The sequence below is a fragment of the Aureobasidium pullulans genome (assembly GCF_000721785.1).
Source record: "Aureobasidium pullulans EXF-150 unplaced genomic scaffold scaffold_5, whole genome shotgun sequence".
NCBI lineage: Eukaryota > Fungi > Ascomycota > Dothideomycetes > Dothideales > Saccotheciaceae > Aureobasidium > Aureobasidium pullulans.
The window spans coordinates 630,690-648,709 of record NW_021941025.1 but is presented as its reverse complement, the minus strand read 5'-3'; the positions used below and the strand labels follow the sequence as shown (position 1 = coordinate 648,709).

Here is an 18,020-nt window from a genome sequence, read left to right as displayed (position 1 = left end):
AAGCGCAGATCAGCAAAGTCTTGGCACGATTACATAATCGTCGCATCGCTGCATCGCATCCATCTTGACGAGGAAGAAACAGCAAATGCGATTCGAACATCCTTGTCAAACAGATGCTTAAAGTCTTTCAGGTCATCAGAGACTCGCGTGCACATTGTATAAGCCGCCAAAGTGTCTGGTCCCTGTCAAAATCTCAGCGGTCACACTTCTTTCGTCAATATGCCACTGTTGAGCCTGCGGTGGCAGCCCCCAAACCGCAAATCAAATTGAGATCATATCAGGAAGAATGTATCGAAGCAGTGTTACAACACTTAAACCTCGGTCAGAAGCGTCTCGGAATATCATTGGCGACAGGAAGTGGCAAGACCGTCATTTTCAGTCACTTGATCGAACGAATTCCGGAACCAACACCCGAAGCCACCCAGACCTTGATCTTGGTCCATCGTCGAGAGCTAGTAGAACAAGCCGCTCGCCATTGTCAAAATATCTACCCAAACAAGCTTATCGAGATTGAAATGGGCTCGAGACATGCTACTGGAGTCGCCGATATCACTGTTGCCTCTGTTCAGAGCATCATGTCTGGAGATCGCATTGAAAAGTTCGATCCAAGGCGCTTCAAACTCTTGCTCGTAGACGAAGCGCATCATATCGTTGCAGCAAGATACCTCGATGTTCTCAAACATTTCGGACTCGATGAAGAGTCCCAAAAGATGCCCGACAACCGAGCCCCGGCAGCTCTTGTAGGCGTTTCTGCAACATTCTCTCGACATGACGGTCTGAGACTCGGGGCTGCTATTGATCAGATTGTATATCATAAGGGCTATCTGGATATGATTGAGGGTGAGTGGTTATCTACCGCTTCGTTCACCACAGTGCGGTCAGGAGCAGATCTCAGCAAAGTGAAGTCGCTTGGAAAACAAGGAGACTTCCAGACTGGAGACTTGTCTCGAGCCGTGAACAATGACGATATCAACCAAGTCACGGTCCAGGCATGGCTTACAAAAGCAAACGACAGAAAGGCCACATTGGGGTTTTGTGTCGACCTGGCTCACGTCTCAAGTCTGACAGCAATGTTTCGCCAATTTGGTGTTGATGCTCGGTTCATCACTAGTGAGACGCCAAAGCAACTTCGAAGCGAGCGCTTGGAAGCTTTCAAAAATGGGGAATATCCTGTCTTACTGAACTGCGGCATTTTCACAGAAGGCACTGACATTCCAAACATCGACTGTGTGTTACTTGCTAGACCAACAAAATCTCGCAATCTTCTGGTACAGATGATCGGTCGAGGTCTGAGACTGTATCCGGGGAAGGAGGACTGCCATATCATTGATATGGTGGCGTCTTTAAGTACCGGAATCGTGACCACACCAACCCTGTTTGGCCTCGACCCTTCCGAAATTGTCGACCGTGCAGACGCCACCTCCATGACCAAAACACGAGAGAGACGTGAGGCGGAAAGTCAGGCGGCAAGGCAACGTGAAGAAAGTATCAGGAATGAGCCTCTTCGTCCTGATTGGAAAAGGTCTGGTCCACCCATCTCCTTCACCCACTACGATTCGGTGAACGACCTCATAGAGGACACTCGACATGATGCCTGGATCAGGCAGGTCAGTCAATTTGCTTGGGTCCAGGTCGGTACTGACCGGTATGTCTTGTCAAGCGGTAGTGGTGATACCTTGAAGATTCAACCAGACAGCTCTAATGTACAGCAACCCTGGGTTGTCACGATTGTTGTAAAGCTACCGGAAAGCTATGGCTCGTTGAGTCCGTATGCAAGGCCCCGAGAATTAGCAAGAGTTGAGACATGGGAGCAGGCTGTGAAAGCCGCTGATACCTATGCGACCAAGCACTTTCCCCAGAGAAACATCGTTACGAGAGCAGTATGGCGTAGGTTTCCCGCTACGGAAGCACAACTCGCTAGGCTGAACAAGTCGCGCCCTCGAGATCGACAACTTACGCCAGAAAACACCACCAAAGGACAAGCGGCAGACATGATAACAAAGATCTTCCATGGTGCCAAAGGGAGATTCGACAAGCTCGACCACATCCGGCGCAAAGAAGCACAAGAAACGGAAAAGCGGCAGGGTATGCAAAAGAGGTTCTCAAGACATCAAGTACAGGTCGGCCCTGTGCGATGATATGCGCGTTTGCCGCTGCCCATCTCGGTGGGAACACCTGTCATGAGGCCGAGTGACTGCACGTTCATGATCGACTGCACCTCTCAAACAAGCATGTTGTGCTTCCAGCTCTGCAGCGGGTGGCTACATGCAGACTGTCCAGCAGCCGCACGCCGCACGCCATATGTGCAACCTTCGTCTTGTTTGCATCTAGTTTGTGTGTCATGTCCTGTGGGGGAAGACGCATTGAACAAGACACCGGCAGCCACCTACAACATTTCTTTATGGATACATGCAAGGAACATCGCAAGTGTATGGTCGATGGGATTGTGCAGATCCTCCAGTTCGATGGCTGTAGAGAATTGCTCAGAGGATAAATAGAGTCTCTTCGCCGTAATCCCTAACTCACTCACCCCTCACAATAACACTGATCATGCTCTCTACCATACTACTGTTTGCTGCTCTGTCGATTGCAGTCACTGCGCAGGTTGGAAGACGCCATCCTTATGGCATCTATCCCAGCCCCAGTATCACGGCTTCTCTGAATTTTGTGAGCCGGCCTCGAGTATAGCATTAGCATAATCCCGAATATTGACGAAACGAACAGAGTAGCTTGTTAATCTCGTCCAGTGGCTATCCGACTGCTGTATCATCGATCAATACCACTTCGTCTGATGCGTCCCTCTCTACCGGAACGTCGACACCAACCTTCAACCTGACAACTTCGACAACACCCGTCACCATTTTGACCTCGACTATATCAGGACCTCCACTGAGCTGGACAACTAGCAATGGAACATTTGTCCTGGGGTCATCGACCACACTGATGGCAAGCAGCACTTCTGCAGCCGGGAACGACACTGCCGCTGGGAGCACATCCACCAGCGCAGTCTTGCCCAGAGCAACTTGCGCGTCCATCACAATCGGAGACGTTACAGCTCGAGGAGCATGCGGATGCAACTACAACATTCACACCTGCCTGGAACGTCTTTCCAACTTGAGCGAATGGTCAAACTCGCAGACGACCGAATCGTTTAATGGCTGCATGGGAGCTTGTGACTCGGAGCCAAACTGTTTCAGCTTCACGTGGCAGACAAGCAATGGGGTGTGTAGAATGTTTGGTGGCATGTTGAATGGAGGCGCGGGGGTTGTCTCTGACGCAGATTTCATCTCTGGAGAGGTTGTCAAGGGATCCTGCACCGGAAGCTGCTCTGGGTAGTGAGGGGTGGAGTTGAATGGCTTGCGACGCTGCCGTCCACGTGTTTGGTCTTTTTCTTGTGCCTTGATTCAGACAGAAGTATCTTGACGCCTTTTATGATAGTGAACCATTATGTCCAACGTTTATTGCTACTTGAGGCTTGAGGGCAGTGATGATTCGGTCTAATGCGGGGAAGCCCATGGTCAGCGAATGGTCAAGGTTTCCCGAGGCGTCTCGTCTCCAGACGCCGCTGGTACCCCCGACCGCGCGTCCCGTGTATCTTTGAAAATGAAGATGTACGACACAGCCCTTTGCAGAGTCGAGGGGGTCAGGAATCAGGATAGCGGGTGGAGCATGGGACTAGGGGAGCCGTTGAGCTTCTTGCGGAAGTCGGCGGCTGAACAAGCAATTGCAACTACATCATTGACTAGGCTTGACCAAGTTACGGAACTTACGAGTAAGTTACTTAAGGTAAGTTACTGCCGTAACTTGCTGCAGATTTTGAGTAACTTACCGGTCTCCGATATAGCCGAGCTCGGCCGAGGGTTTAACGTTAGTGGCGTAGCGGTATTGGTGAGGGGTTGTTAAGGCTATAGAGGTAGTTAAGACCGTCGTCTCGAGTCCTATATACATATTAGATAGTTAGTAATAATGTTAGCAAAGAAGGGAGGCAAGCTAACCGGTGTTATTAGTCGTTAGTTCACTAATATCGGCGACGTCTAGAAGTGCAATTAGTGTCCAGATTTTACCCTTAGGAATAATGGAAACGACCGTAAGGTAGACTACCTTCTCGAGTATATACCGTTCCTCGAAGACTTTAAGGTGCTAGTTAGATAAGGGGACCCTAAAATTAGCTAATACCCGGATGTTTATCGTTAAAAGCTCCTACGGAAGGTTAGCGTAGAAGGTACTGTTTCCTCGTCGCCTGTTTTAAACCGACATAAGTTAGATAAGATAGCTACTATAGCTATTTATCGAGGGGGTCTGCCCTTTAATACGTACTAAAAAAACCACGAGCTTAGAGTAATGTTTAAGGCTCTAAATCTAGAGCTCGATTATACACCTCCTACGCGAGGTCGACTATTAAAAGAGCTACTCTATAAGTGCTATTAGGAAGTTAAGGATTAGCTCGAACAAATCATCTTAGCTAAACGACCGCATGGAACTTACCGTCACCGCCTATACCTTAATTTTATTACCGATAAATCCGGTGCAAACAATAGAGATAGAGTCTCTAATCTTTCTCTTAATACTGCTAATAGGCAAGCATTCTTCGTCGACGTAATTAATAGAGGAGGGGCGACGATAGGTAGTAACTAGACTAAGGAGGTTCTAATCGAGAAGGTTAGTAACTTAACGGGAAATAAGCTCTTAAAATGGAACAGCATCTACACTAATATATGCTCTACTTAGCGCAATTTCTACCGCGCTCTATAGGCCGATGTTAGAACTAAGCATATGTTCTACGTGTTATACGATAAGTATAGGTTATAGCTCGGATTAAAGGATATAACTAACTAGGAAACAGCTAGGAATATTAAGTTCTATTCTTTAACTTTAAAGGAGGTAAACGTAGCCTTAACGTTCCTAAGGGCTTCTAACAAGGTCTAGTAGTTATTACTCGAGTTAGCCGACGAGGAAGGGGAGAAGTTATATGCCTTTATAATCGCCTATATAACTCGTTAGGGGTCTTACTACGCCGCGGTAATGGCGCTACTAAAGAATTAGGTAATATTAGAACGGGCATTGCAGCGAGGGTTACTATCTAATGTTAATGTCTCTACGCTCATTAAATCATTAGAATGGTAGCAGGAAGTTAAGTGCCTAGCCTTGCTAATTAAACCGTTCTACTTTACGTAGAAGCTCTCTAAGAACGATAGGTCGACGGTCGGTATAGTAATTCCTCGCTAGCGTAATCTTCGACTTAAGCTCGAGGCCCTTCTAAACCTACCTAAGAAGGAGCTAATTCTTAAGAAGTTAGACGAGCGCCTTACGATCTAAACAACTAACATCTACTATGCTGCTTACCTTTTAAACTACTAGATCGATGCCGAGGACATCGAGTAATCGCCCGAGGAGTAGGTAGCTATATACCGGTTCTTCGAGCAGCATGTTCCTACTAATAAGATAGGCGCATTCTAGCGACAACTTGCTTACTATGTCGAGCGTAAGGGAGTCTTCTTAAGAGCATAACTCTAGCGAGAGGAAGTAAGGTTTAAACTATAGAACTTCTAGAACTTTACTAGCAACTTTAGTGCGTTAGCTCTAGCTAAGTTAGCTAGTCGTCTCGCTATCACTCCGGCGAACTTAGTACCCTCTAAACGGTCCTTCTTAGTAATGAATTACATCTAGAACGCCTTCCGAGCTCGTATGTCGACTATTACGACGAAGATGTTATACGTAATCTACATAAATTCTCGAGCCTTTAACCGGCGCGAAGTCCTTTAGACTAACTAATTACGGCGCGAGCTAGTTTAAAGGCGCGTAGAGCGACATAAGGCTTACCTTAACTAGCAAAAGATCTATCGCTATTGCATTAACGAACTTAAGCGTATTAACAACGAGGAAGAAGTGCATATCGACAACCTTATCGACGACATTACTATATTAGTTAGCGCCTCTCGAATCGATTAATTAGAGGCAATAGAGGACGCTAACTTACCTCCTCTTCTAGAATCTTCCTACTAGTACGATGTTATTCCTCCTACGCCTTAGTCACTTTAAACTATAGATGTTAACCTCTTAGACACTTTATCATTACCTGTATAGGTTATAAGGCCTTATTAGCAGTTTCTTTAACATCTTTAGACCAGCGAGAACTATCTAACTAAGCGACAGTCTTAACCTAAGGCTATAAGGAAGAGGAAGAACGACGGTACGTAGTCTTAAGCATCTCGTACGTTAATACCGGCTCCGGATCCTCCTTCGAGTTAGCAGTCTATATTAACTATTAGGTCGTCTTTCCTAGGCCACTAATATTCTCGCCCTAGGACTCTATATTAGACCTATTAATATACTGGATTACCGTCGCTATAGGTCACTCTAGAGTAGCCCTAGCGAGAGCGACGACCGTTAGAAATGACTACTTAAGATGACCGCAGTTAGTCTTAAAGAACAACATAGACTTAAGGCTCTATAGCGCCGCCGGCGAGGCCAGTCCTTAGAGAGCTAAACTATAACTTAAATAGCTATAAACACCATGCTTAGCGGAAGACTTATTCATACGGAGGGGTGCCGTTGCTGCCGTCGCCGTAGTTTAACTTTATGAATTCTTCGCAATAGATATCATTAAAATATGATTTTTGAGAATCCATGACATCTGACCCGTGCTGACCCAATAAATGGCCCTTTTCCCTTACTAAATCGTCCAAAAACAGGGCCTCGGCGGGCGATCAGGTCACCGGTGCGGGGCGGTCGTACCTCGGCCGTAACTACGAGGTAAGTTACTGGGAACTTACCTGTCAGTTACCATTTGGTAAGTTACTGGATCCACCCCTATCATTGACAGACAATGCCAAGCATAGAACCGCGCAATGAAGGGTGGAAAACGCGGTGGCAGACGGGCTGTTGTATGGAAGCGCAGTGGGATGAAAAGGCTCAAGGAGGTGGCTGGAAGGGTTATCTTGTGTTAAGCAGCGAACAGAGCGTTTTTTTAATAATGACGAGGGCGCCTGTGCTTTGTTCTTTTCGAAGCAGCTCGTATTTCGTCCAAAGTTCCAAACATCTGGCAGGCACGCGGGTCCGCAGTAGCATTGAGGTTCGAGGTCCCTGAGCCCTGACTATCCTCGACTTATTTTCCTCGTCTCTACACCACCACCCCTCTGTCGCTTCTGTACCTGTGTGTGTATCCGACCAAGTCGAGGACGGACTTGTCGGCGATTTGTCTCTTTCTGCCGAAGATTGCTCATGCGAAGACGGGCCTCTCTCGCAGGCGCCGATGAAGATGACGGATTGAAGGTTAATATGCGAAGCAATGTTGAAGAGGTGGATAGCGACGACAACAACGACGGTTCACCTGCATCTGCACCTGCCTCATCACGAACCACACGATCCGTATCACGCGAAAAGGAAAGCGACGACGACATAGACTCTCAATCGACGCCCACACCCACGCCGGCGCCTTCGGCCGACACCAAGATGGAAGACTTCTATCGCAAACAGCGCCAACGCGCAAGGCTTCGAAGCCCTTGGGCCTGTTCGTTAGTGACCATGGTCTGCACAGCCTTGTCGCTGCTGCTACTGGCGACGATAGCGCAATCCTTCCTCGGACGACAACTAGATCCTAAGGGGTGCAACATGTCATACATGCTGTCGGCGTTTGCCAAGTACACAGACTTCGACACGGAGCATACGAGATTCGCGACAAAGTACTCGCTGTATCTGTATCGCGAGGCTGGTATTGATCAAGACACAAGGGTGCGTACAAGACAAAGGGACACAAAGAAGGCGGCTGACACGAGACACAGGTCAAGGGTATTCCGGTGCTCTTCATCCCAGGCAATGCAGGCAGCTACAAGCAGGTGCGCTCTCTGGCAGCAGAGGCAGCCAACTACTACCACGATGTGCTGCAACACGATGCGCAAGCCCAGCAGGACGGCAAGCGCCCCTTCGACTTCTTTTCGGTCGACTTCAATGAGGACATCACCGCTTTCCACGGCCAGACGTTACTGGACCAGGCCGAATACTTGAACGAGGCAGTCGCATACATCCTGTCGCTCTACCACAATCCCCATCGAAGCCTCCGCGACGAATCGCTACCCGATCCTAAATCAGTCATGCTCGTCGGCCACTCGATGGGCGGCATCGTTGCTCGTACAATGTTCACAATGCACAACTACCAACCTAATACCATCAACACTATAATTACTCTCTCCGCCCCTCACGCCCGTGCACCTGTGTCTTTCGATCAGGATATTGTCGACACCTACCAAAACATAAACGAATACTGGCGCAACTCCTACGCACTCGACCAGAGTCCGTTGGATCATGTTACTCTGGTATCAATCGTTGGTGGCGGTCTGGATACCGTTGTGCCTTCAGACTATGCCAGTCTGACTTCGCTCATGCCCGAATCGCATGGCTTTACAGTCTTCACCTCAACTATCCCCCATGTCTGGACTGGTATGGATCACCTGGCCATCATATGGTGTGATCAGCTCCGGAAAGCAGTCATCAAAGCTCTGTTCGACGTAGCTGACGTAAAACAACCTACCCAAACGATCCCACGCGAGGAGCGCATGCGCCACTTCCGGAGACGCTTCCTAACAGGCTTGGAACCAAGTGTGAAAAAGGCTCTCCCGGAGCAGGAGGCCAAAATGCTTCTCTCTTTGGACGACCAATCATCAGCCATACTCAGTATCGGCGAACGCTTGAGTTTACGCCAATTGGGCTCTTCTGCAAAGACTGAAGCCCATGTCTTGCCCGTACCTTCCTTGATCGAGAAGGATACACGAAAACTCTCAGTCCTGACTAACCAGCGCATCGATGAACATGGACCTGTTCAGGTTTTCCTTTGCTCGTCTCACATTCCTCAAGCCGGTGCGGGCGGCAATGCTTATGCCATCAACTTGGATCTCTCTGGCGGCTCATCGGGTTTTATGCGCTTGTCCTGCAAAGACGCAGCCTCTGATGCGATTGCTCTTCCTGCATCGACTTCAGGATCTGCATTCGCTTTCGACGATGCTTCGCCGTTCACATACATCGAGTATACGCTAAAAGACCTGTCTGACTACCAGTACGTGGCTGTCATCGACAAGGCGAGCGAACTTACAGACGGCTGGGTGGTCGCCGAGTTCAGCGATTCCGCAAAGTCAACCATCACCGTAAAGAGATCATTGCGTAGCCTGATGCTGAGTGGTATGCACCGTATTCTGCCGGCTACTCGTGCCATGGTTAACGAGATCCGCATTCCACGCGTGCATTCGAGCTTGCTGGCTTACACGCTGCACATCCGCCAAAAGTGCAAGAGCGAGCCTCTTTTCCAGCCTTTGTTGAGACAATATATTTCGGAGCCTTATGAGTCAAAGTTCTTCCCCAACGTGCGAGGGGACGTTAACATCAACTTGCACGGTGTGTCTCCCTACGTGCCACCACCAGCAAACGCAGCTCACACCAAGGACGGGCTTTCCCTCCAAATCTGGTCGGACCCAACTTGCAACGCAGAGATGGAAGTGGCTCTGGACATCGATATCCTTGGCAGCTTGGGCAAGCTTTACATGCGTTACAGAACTGTATTTGCCGCGTTCCCCTTGGTCGTGGTGGCTTTGGTGTTGAGAAAACAGTTCAAAGTCTACGATGCTACTGGTAGGTTTCATGAGATTTCCACGACCATTTGAGATGCTAACAACGTGCTAGGCATTTTCATGAGCTTTTCCGAGGGCATGGACCAGTGCATTCGCACGTCTCTGCCTGTACTATTTATCGCGTTGTCATTCTTGTCACTTGCTTTAGCGAACCATGCCACTGCAGCAGTTGGAGAAGAGATCCTCGGCCCCCAGCACGAGGCTACTGAGTCTTTTCTAGCATTCACCAAGAATGACCTGTTGCTCGGCTCTAACGATCCGTTTTTCTTCTGGTTGGTGCCATTATTTGGAGTCATCAGCGTTGGCGTCTGCATCGTCATCAACTACATCGCATTGGCTGTGACACAGATCTTCACATTCTGCTATACGAAAATAAGAAACGTGCGGCTGAGAAACGATGAGGGAAGGTGAGTTCGACATGAGTATCAATATGGAGAGTTGTCCATCTGACAACAACACAGACGAACGACAACAGCATTCGCAGTGACCAGCCCTCTACAACGTGTCATTACAACCAGCATCTTGCTCATCATGGTCGCGACCATCATTCCCTACCAATTTGCCTATCTAGTTCTCTGTCTCGTGCAACTCGCAACCTCGGTGCGCGCATTGCGACTAGCACAAGAAACAGTAAGCAATTGCCCGGCTGCTCTTTAATTTCAGGACGCTAACACAAAGATTTAGCGTTCTGGCAACAACTACAACTTCTACAATTACGTCCACAGTCTCCTCGTCCTCATGCTCTGGATCCTCCCTATCAATCTCCCTGTCCTCGTCGTCTGGATCCACAACCTTGCCGTCCACTGGCTGACTCCCTTTTCCTCCCACCACAACATTCTCTCCATCATGCCCTACATCCTCATCGTCGAAACAATGAGCACAGGTCACATCATCCCTCGCCTATCCTCACCCTGGAAGCTGGTCAACAATATCATGTTGTTCGCTTTAGCACTATACGCAGCCATCTATGGTGTCAGTTACGCGTACGTCTTGCATCATTTGGTCAACGGCGTTTGCGCATGGTTGGTAATCGTGCACTTCGCACCAGTGTTGAGAAAAAGAGGATCAGGCATGGAGGCAGAACAACGTGGTGCTGGGAGTCCACCGCCTGGACCGCCGCAGGACGGACATGTCAAGAAAATACCTTGATTGCATAGGCAGTTTACACCATCACACATCATGGCATAGGGAGAATGTGTATATAGATGTTTTTGTTTTGATGTTTTCTTCTCCCTCTCTCTCTCTCTCTCTCTCCCTCCCTCCCTCCCTCCCTCCCTCCCTACCTGTCTTGACTCTTTGGTATCGCTTTCCCTTGAGCGAAATTCTTGTTAGCTTTGGGGTGTCATATTTGTAATGATTAATCTCTTCTTTATTTCTTTTCTTTTCTTTTCCCACATTGATTGTGGTGCTATTGCATCCCGCTCATGGAAAGAAGTCTTTCTTTGTCCCCAACACTCGCAGTGTGTGGTTTTTTTGGTATTTTGACAAAGCCGATCCTTGATGTAAATACCCCCCCTCCCTTTGCCCCTCCCTCCCATGCCTTTTTTTGTTTCATCACTTGCTACTATTACTGTATGCAAATTGTGTGTTTTTTCATCGTACTTTACATACAATAGCCTTTTTTTTTTCTTGGAAATTTATTTCTCTGCAAAGTGCCAAACCCTGTCATTGGCGTTTTTTAAGGTTGTTTTGCTCATCGAGAATTTTTTCAGAGGTAAAGAAAGGGTTTAATGTCAAAAGTGTCGTGTGTACGGTACGTGTTGATGTGTTTTTGCGAAAGTAAAGGCGGTTAGGTGGGGTTGGAGGGGGAGGTTTGGTGAGGTGTACGGTGCGTGTGTTAGTTGGATTTACTATGGGATGGGATGTTGATGGGATGTAATTGGATGTGGCAAAAAGGTATAAAGATGGTCGCTTGATGGGTGGATAATAGCACGACCATTGATAGAGTAGAGCACGAGCACGTCAATCGAAGATGTGCACACAGAGAAACAATTTCAAATAAAGAGAAAAGAAAAAACACACATCAATCGCTGTTTGACGGGCAGAGAATAAAATGAATAAATTCATCATTTGTAGCAAACACCATTCGCCAATATTCTCGCGTTTTACACCTCCTCAAACTTCATCACCTAATCGCAAACAATCCACCGCCGCTTGTATCTGATCTCTCATCCCCCCCAACGCCTCGAACGCGACGGAATAATTCCCCAACGCCTCTAGAATAGCCCTCAACCCCGCCTCACATCTATCCAACAGCTGTTCGGCTTTTTCCCTGCCGTCTTCTTGTTCTTGTTGATGGCACAGCACCCAAGTTCGATGATATACCATCAACAAAGCATACGCGGATTGCATGGCACAACATGCGAAACTGGGCATGGTGCGTGGAAGCAACGGACCCGTGGCGGAGGGAAGAGGTAATACAGAGAATGCGGCGGCGATAGCGAGGGCGGAGTTCAAACACAACCGCGAAGAATCATGGCTGCTAAAGGGGAAAGGGTGGAAATATTCCGTCATTGTGGAAGCCGAGGATGTAGAATTTGGAGGCGAGACTGAAGAAGAGGTCAAGGTGGGCAATTGCAAAGGTAAAGAAGAGGAGGAACTGCAACTGCAGGATTGTGGTGATGGAGAGTTTGTCAGGGCGGTTGTGTCGAGGGGATCGGAAGTGGTGGAGGAGGAGGAGGGAGGGAGAAAAGGTTCGGATTTTTTGAGATCGCAGTGTTTTTCGCTGAAGACGGGGATGTCGAAGAAGGCGCTGTAGCGGTGGAGTTTTATCCTTGCACTGGAATCCCGATATCAGCATTGCTTTTTTCTGCTTTTGGTTCCAACCTCGATGGAGAGTTCTAAACATACCTGTTTAACTTGATCTTGGACATTTGCTTCAGCGAGTACGCGATCATGGCTTCTGGGTCAGTGGACACTGGTTTGATGTCTGTCCAGGTATTGGCCTGTGCAATCAGCGGTTCTATGGTATTGTGCAACTCCTGCATTCGAGTAGGAACGTCCGTCCAGTCTTCTCGGCCGTCCACTGCTCGTCCTACAGCAGAGACGAATTGTGTTGCCAGGAGAATGGTTTGTTGTGATTTGATGAAGAAGGGCCATGCCTTGGTAAGCTGTCAGTCGTGATTCTCCATACAGGAAGGGGGTTCTGAGCCTACCTCTGGATCTGATGCTTGTGGAAAGCTCGTTGTAAATCGAGAGTCAAACAACGGTATCGCTGGAGGCTTCGCGAATGTCAGTAACGTCCTCTCGTTGAACAAGGTGGGAGCTGGACTTACCGCGGAGCTCACAATCGAAGCCTGACATACACAGATGTACTACGCCTCAAATCAGCATACTGCCAAATTTCATTCTTGCAGCTTCAGACTTACCGTCATCCACCAGATCCTCCTTCTCGCCTCTGCGAATCCATTAAGCTCAGTTCCTCGATCATGCAACGACAAATTCATTGCCATCATCAAAGCCTGACTTGCTCGATCCCTCATCTTTGTGATATTACCCCGTTGCGCATACTCATAAACACTTAGTATGCTCAACGCAATCACACTTTCCAACCCCACCGGTACTCTTGAGTGGAAAGCCGGTCTTGAGATATGTGAGTATCCATTCACAAGAGCCTGTGCTGGTGAGATAGAAGAATCCGGCATCTCGGAGTCACTTTCTATGCTCTCAATTGTGCGTTTAGCAAAGTGGTGGGCGGCTTCTCGACGGGCTTTTATGCTTTCTTCGGAGAATGGTGCGCCCTCTTCCGGATGTGGTATTAGAGCCAAGATTGCTGAGATAGCCAGACTAGCTGGTGATCGTGGCTCAAAGGTACATGCTGAAGATTCCGGAAACCAGAGTTGTGGGTTGTCTTTTGGATGAGTAGCTTCCGATGGTGGGAGGATTGGAAAGAACGGATGTAGCCAGATGTAGTAAGCATCCAATCTGCATCATAATGTGAGTACTTAGTAGAAGATGTGCTTAGATATATGTGAGACTTACATGTCACCGTCGCAATGATATCTCCGCACTGAGCCAGCTGCTCGAGGAGTTTCATCCAACTCAATTGGTTGAGGTAAAGGTGCTGCTGTGAATATGCTGTCAAACAAGTTGTCCGTATTGTCTAGACTCAGATCCAATTGTGTTAATCCAGCCCCAGGCTTGACCATAGTAGGTACTGATTCATCGAAACCTAAATACCGTCAATTGTGTTCTACAGGAATCGCTGATTTCTGCACCACTCACATTCTTGTGCGATCTTGACATAATCCGCCTTTTCGTTGTCTTGTCTCTTACTCCTCGGCACACGAGCACCGCCTCGTCGACTTTGGACATATACACATTCTTTTCCTCGATGATTGCACTTTCCGAATGTCAGATTGTGATTCTTCTCAGGAGACAGCGAGATGAAGTACTTACACCAGAACATGGTTCTTTCCCATCACATCGAATCCGCGACGAACGACTTTACAACATTGTTAGCCACCATCAATTGACCATAAGTTGATCACTCATATACACACCATGACAAGCAAGCAACTTTGACCGGAGGAACAGCAAACGGCTTCTTCCGAATGCCAGAGATTGAAGTCTTCTGTCGCGTCTGCGTCTCCGTGCTCATGATTGACCGTGAATGTGGGGTCGTCACTGTAGAATAATCGTTGATGGAAATTTACGAATCGAGGTTTCGATAGTAAAATCACGTAAAGGAGCACGAGTAGTAGTGGCAATCAAATTCAACTCATTGGATGATTTCCAAGGATGAGTCGGGACGAAGCCTGAGGGTTTCTCGGCCGTTTCGGAGTCTAGGTTTCGAGGGTTCGAGCTTCGCGATCGAGGATGACTCGTATCACGTGGTGGCCTGATTCGAGAAAGCAAAAAAAATACCATTTCCTGCCCTCGTATGTAGCAACAGAATTGTAGTCATAGAGGAAGGCGCTATCTAGAAGAAGTTTCTACAATATTGAGAAGCAAGAGAAGAGAAACAAAGAACGCGATTTTTGTGACCCCCATATCATAATGTCCTTTCGTTAAAAACAAATTCTCCAAGAAAAGAAAAAATGCCAGCATTTGGTCGCGCCAAGAAAAAGAGATTTGTGAACACAAAGACATTACCCAAACCCATTGTATCGTGATAGTGCAAGCTTGAGAAAGGGTTATGGAAAAGAGGACTAGTAGAAGCGTGATATCAGACTGCCAAAGCCTTTGGCTGCGCACCGGGCGGCAACTTGGGCAGAGGAAGTGATGGTGGAGGTGCGGGTGGTGCTAGACCGACAATAGGCATGCCCAAGTCAAGGGGAGGTAGAGGCGATGAGGTAGGTTTTTTGACCATGGGAGCTCTGGGAAGGGTGCTCGCACCGCGAAGGCAGGGTACAGATTCGGCTTTGTATAGTTGAGGACGGCTTGAAGAGGTCTTGGGGCGAACAGAAGAGAGAAATGGAGCGTGGTTGCTGCGAATCTGGATACTAGCCGGTCGACGAAGCGGACGATCTTGGGACCGGACCATATCCTCAGCGGGAGAAGGAGGAAGAGGCTTTGCAGGAGAAGGAGCAGAAGTTGGAGCGGCCACAATATCAGCGTTGGGGAAGAGCGAGAGTTTAATCGAAGGGGTACGCTGAGGCTTGCGAGAGAAGTTCTCAACCTGTCTAGAAGGCATTGTTGGAATTGCCGGTAGTGCTCTCGTAGGTGGTGGAGTCGGTTTTTGAGGTGAATGTGAAGGCCTCTGTCGAGGTAGAGACATGCTGTTGGATGAAGGATTCACCTTCAGAGGCAGACGCTTCATCGGTGGTGATGATATTTGTTGATTGATGGATGCCAACACTGCTTCGGAGGGCTTACGTGCTGGCCAGAGCAGAGGCAAGTCGGCAACAAAAGAGTCTGGACGAGGTCTGTCGACAACGGGGTTCGGCTTTGGACGTTCAAGTTGACCAGTGGTTGCTGATCGAGGAAGAATAGGACTATCAGTACCAAATTCGTCATGCAAAGATCCTATCGACGACTTTTGAGATGCGTTCTTCTCACGGAGCATGCGCTTTCCTGCGCTCATGCCGAAACTGACAGCTGAGTCGTGGGTAGTGACAGACAAGGGTGAGTCGTGAGATCCCATCGTATCGAAAGAAGCCATCTTCTTGAGCCTTTCGATACCATCGCGCTCTGGTAACGGCTTGCGAGGGATCGTCGCATTGGAGTTTCTTCGCGGGTGCGAGATGATCTCAGTCACTTCTGGCTGACTGGTAGGTGCAACTGCAGCACTAGAGTCGCGTCTCAATCTTCCGGTGCTGCCCAACTCCGGGCTGGTCTTCGGGAATGAAAAGTTGGTGAATGATGGCTGGTCTTGTTGACTTATCGAAACCCGTTGCTTTATTCGCAGTTTAGGCGCAGTAGTGCTCTGCTTCTCGATTGCGTCTGGCTTGACACCTTCGCCAACGACGGCACCCAAGACGAGAATTTGCTTTCTCACAGCATTCATCCAAGAAGTAAGCTCTTCAGCAGTGTCAAGGATGATGAGTATGCTATGTTCGCCGACACGAGGGAGGTTGTCCTTGAGTCCAATCTTGGTGAGAAGTGATGTTTGCGAATGAAGCATGTGATGTTCGGAGACAGCATTTGGCTTTTGGTCGACCTGTAACACATATGGTCTTCCAGGCACCAAGTCACAAGCAAAAGCAACAGACTCGGGTCCCAGTTGCAGAGCTCGCTCAGGCAGTCTCTCACCACCACCTTTCTCAGGGTATTGGAGGATGAGACCATCGTTGGAAAGGGCAAAGATCTTGCGTTGGAAAGGTCCCTGGCTGAGCGAGTTTCGTCCGCTCCTGCTTTGTGCTTTGTGTTCCCCCTTGATACTATCGACACTGCCTCTTCTCTCTTCATGAATATGTGCTGGGATGATGTGGGAGGCGTTCGATTTCCGAGGTCGTGTCAAACGAGATGCGCCAGATTCGTCGATGGCTTGTGCGATGGTCACTTTGCTCGAGTCCGAGTAAATGTCGAATAGTGTAGGCAATGCAGGCGTTTCGTCTTCTTCTCTGACATCGTCTGACGTTGGTGTTCGGCTTCGTGCCAGTTTGCGAGGATCTTCACGTACTGAAAGTGAGGTACTGGGTCGTCGGTATACCGATTGCGGTCCATTAATAGAGGGAGGTGCAGGTTCGCGCACAATCAGGTCCGGGCTGGGTGTATCTCTTCCAGGCTCGATGATTGGGGTGGCAGCATAACCAGACTCATTGAATCCTCTTTGCTTCTCCACCTTTGGTCGACTGAAGAGATTAAATAGACTAGACTTGGGATTCAATCTTCGATACCCACGTCCGGTTCTGTTTGAGTTTGGTGTATCTCTGCCATTATCCTTTGGAGGCTCTTTTATGGCCGGTAAAGGTTTATCCTTGAAAGAAGTTTGAATCGGAGGCAGATCCTTGAATTTGCTCTTGTTGATAGCATCAAAAGCGTCATTCTGATCGGCCGCCATGAGGAGCTTCAATGCATCCAAAAAGTCGAGTCGTTAAGGTTCGAGGGAGGACGACTCGGAAAGAAGGATCGAAGGAAAAAAGAAGATGAGCGAATGGCTAAGAAAAGAAGCAAAAGAGCCGTGGAAGCGGCATTTGGATATGACAGGAGCGAGCGTGGAATAGAAAGAAAGAAAATGAAGGAACAACAGAATTAGATTAGCCATGTTGTATTGGGAGTTCGAGGGCTTAGTCGGCCCAAAGTTCTATCTGAAGCAAACGAGACAGTGGAGGCGGACCATGCGGACCGCGCACGCAAGCGGATTTAGTTGGGCTCATTATTGAGAGGTCGTGCTGTAGGTGGCGTGCAAGCAAGCAATAAAAGGTCGAGTCGAGAAGCGTCACAATAGCACCGAAAGAATGGTCATCGGATAGGCATTACAGCACGAAAGAGGACTTACGGGGACGGATTCCAGAGGCATCTGCAGGCAGCGCTGTGACGGGCAAGGGCTTTGTTGCAGTCTTGATGATTCCATCGACACCGGTACAATAGATTGCAGATGAAACACGGCTGAAGAAGGGGGACGAGCGTGGACGAGGGGGAATCGGGCATGCTGAAACGAAGGTAATTTGCATAGCCGGAGCGAACGCCCAGACGCCAAAGAGCAAAGCGGGTCAATAACATGGAGCGGAAGCCGCGTCAGATCTCCCGTCTACGATGCAAGCATTGACTGTAAAGAGAGTCGAGAATGTAGGTTATCGGGAGCGTACCAGAGATGGCATGAGGGGGGAGGAACGGAAAGTGGGTTGCTCGAGTAGAGGTCAAAGCAGTGCGTTGCGAAAGTGGCCGTGTGCATGCGGTCAGTGGAGGTTAAGCGAAGGATTTGTAGTTGTCGGCCAGCTACATATGTCTGGCTTCAACCTTATAGCAAAAAGTAGTCGTTTGTAGACGAGCAAGCAGATGGCTAGTCTAGAAAGTTAC

At 48.6% G+C, this 18,020-nt stretch overlaps 5 protein-coding genes across 5 annotated transcripts; 3 read left to right on the top strand and 2 right to left on the bottom strand.

Moving 5' to 3' along the window:
- The first annotated feature begins 93 nt into the window (after nucleotides 1–93).
- Nucleotides 94–2,170, top strand: M438DRAFT_176764 (DEAD/DEAH box helicase-like protein). The gene has a single exon (XM_029899162.1). It carries the CDS (start codon nucleotides 114–116, stop codon nucleotides 2,136–2,138), a length of 2,025 nt encoding a protein of 674 aa, XP_029762661.1. The 5' UTR covers nucleotides 94–113; the 3' UTR covers nucleotides 2,139–2,170.
- A 484-nt stretch (nucleotides 2,171–2,654) lies between these two features.
- On the top strand, nucleotides 2,655–3,383 carry M438DRAFT_176776 (uncharacterized protein). Its single transcript, XM_029899163.1, has one exon. The coding sequence runs from the start codon at nucleotides 2,944–2,946 to the stop codon at nucleotides 3,334–3,336; it is 393 nt and encodes a 130-aa protein (XP_029762660.1). The 5' UTR covers nucleotides 2,655–2,943; the 3' UTR covers nucleotides 3,337–3,383.
- Nucleotides 3,384–7,452: 4,069 nt separating this feature from the next.
- On the top strand, nucleotides 7,453–10,766 carry M438DRAFT_269048 (PGAP1-domain-containing protein; the record flags this gene model as incomplete). Its single annotated transcript, XM_029900303.1, has 5 exons — nucleotides 7,453–7,731; nucleotides 7,782–9,618; nucleotides 9,670–10,024; nucleotides 10,079–10,247; nucleotides 10,302–10,766. The coding sequence occupies 5 exons, from the start codon at nucleotides 7,453–7,455 to the stop codon at nucleotides 10,764–10,766; spliced, it is 3,105 nt and encodes a 1,034-aa protein (XP_029762659.1).
- Nucleotides 10,767–11,363: 597 nt separating this feature from the next.
- On the bottom strand, nucleotides 11,364–14,351 carry M438DRAFT_314995 (uncharacterized protein). The gene is made up of 9 exons (XM_029902639.1): nucleotides 14,120–14,351; nucleotides 14,016–14,061; nucleotides 13,842–13,959; nucleotides 13,599–13,788; nucleotides 12,986–13,541; nucleotides 12,893–12,931; nucleotides 12,773–12,838; nucleotides 12,468–12,718; nucleotides 11,364–12,396 (listed from the first exon to the last, which is right to left on the bottom strand). The coding sequence occupies exons 1-9, from the start codon at nucleotides 14,215–14,217 to the stop codon at nucleotides 11,733–11,735; spliced, it is 2,028 nt and encodes a 675-aa protein (XP_029762658.1). The 5' UTR covers nucleotides 14,218–14,351; the 3' UTR covers nucleotides 11,364–11,732.
- Nucleotides 14,352–14,524: 173 nt separating this feature from the next.
- On the bottom strand, nucleotides 14,525–17,110 carry M438DRAFT_395694 (uncharacterized protein). The gene has a single exon (XM_029909230.1). The coding sequence runs from the start codon at nucleotides 17,059–17,061 to the stop codon at nucleotides 14,785–14,787; it is 2,277 nt and encodes a 758-aa protein (XP_029762657.1). The 5' UTR covers nucleotides 17,062–17,110; the 3' UTR covers nucleotides 14,525–14,784.
- Between the last annotated feature and the right edge of the window lie 910 nt (nucleotides 17,111–18,020).